The sequence below is a fragment of the Trichoplax adhaerens genome, genomic scaffold (assembly GCF_000150275.1).
Source record: "Trichoplax adhaerens TRIADscaffold_2880 genomic scaffold, whole genome shotgun sequence".
NCBI classification, from domain to species: domain Eukaryota; kingdom Metazoa; phylum Placozoa; class Uniplacotomia; order Trichoplacea; family Trichoplacidae; genus Trichoplax; species Trichoplax adhaerens.
Window position 1 is genome coordinate 1 of NW_002061929.1, and position 1,340 is coordinate 1,340.

Genomic DNA, 1,340 nt, shown 5'->3' on the forward strand with positions numbered 1-1,340 from the left:
TATGTTGTTAATTCTTCTTGCCTTCTAGTTGACTCTATTTCCTCAGTGGTGATATTAATTTTCCAACCTACTAATTCTGATATTAATTTTATATTTTGTCCTCTTCTACCAATAGCTTGACTTTGATCTTCCTCAGGTACAATTATCTCTATCTTATTCTGTTCTTCATCAATGATTACTTTAGAAACTCTAATTGATGATCCTAAGGAATTGACTACAAATGTAGCTGGATCATCACTCCATTTGACAATATCAATTTTCTCACCTTTCAGCTCTTTTATAATTGCTTGAACTCTTACACCTCTCATACCTACACATGAACCAACTGGATCAATTGATGGATCAGAAGAGTATACTGCTATTTTTGTTCTAGATCCAGGATCTCTCGCAATATTTTTTACCTCTATAATTCTATCATATATTTCTGGCACTTCTTGCTTAAATAATTGAATTACAAAATCTTTATGGGTTCTAGATAAAATTAATATAGGTCCATTAGATTCTTTGTCTAACTTAGCTAAACAAGCTCTTATTCTATCTCCTAGCTTATAAAAATCTGTTTTTAAAGTTTGATCTTTCTTTAATATTGCTTCAGCACTTCCAAGCTTAACAATATATCCACCTGTTTCAATCTTTTCTACAACACCATTTAATACTTCACCTACTCTATTTTTATATTCTTCAAAAACTTTATCTTTTTCAAGCTCCTTAACTTTATTAATTATAATTTGTTTTGCAGATATAGCATTTAATCTTCCAATTTCTAGTGGTGGTAAAATTTGTTTAATTACATCTCCTTCATTAATATCTGGATCAGTTTCTTGTGCTTTAGAAATCTCAATAGTTTTAACTTCTTCGTTATTTTCATCTCTAGTATTATCAGAAATAAAACCATCTTTAACAACTAGCACTTCTCTATAAAGTTCAATGTTACCCAAATTTCTATTAATATGAGCCTTAACCTTAATATTGGCACCATATTTTCTTTTAGCTGCTATCGCCATTGCTTCTTCAAGAGCTTCAATTATAGATTCTTTTGATATTCCTTTATCTCTTGCTACAGCTTCTGCAACATGTAGTATTTCATTTCCACCAAAATTTTTATTTTTCACACCTAAAATTAATTTATATTATGTTCATATTGTAAGTAAGCTTCTAAAATCGAATCAAATCTTATAGTTATAATATCACCTTCATCTTTTGTCTTCATTAAAATATACTCATCCTTTACTTCTTCTATATACCCTTTAAAACTTTTTTTATCTAACACTTTAAATAAAGTACTAAGTTTAATTAATTTGCCTTTATGCTTTATAAAGTCTTTTAATCTAGTTAATGGC

The 1,340-nt window shown here is 28.6% G+C and overlaps 1 protein-coding gene across 1 annotated transcript; it reads right to left on the minus strand.

Moving 5' to 3' along the window:
• Window positions 1-67: 67 nt before the first annotated feature.
• Window positions 68-1,114, minus strand: TRIADDRAFT_62947 (uncharacterized protein; the record flags this gene model as incomplete). Its single annotated transcript, XM_002118934.1, has 1 exon — window positions 68-1,114. A coding segment is annotated over one exon (1,045 nt), but the record flags the coding sequence as incomplete, so codon positions are not given.
• Between the last annotated feature and the right edge of the window lie 226 nt (window positions 1,115-1,340).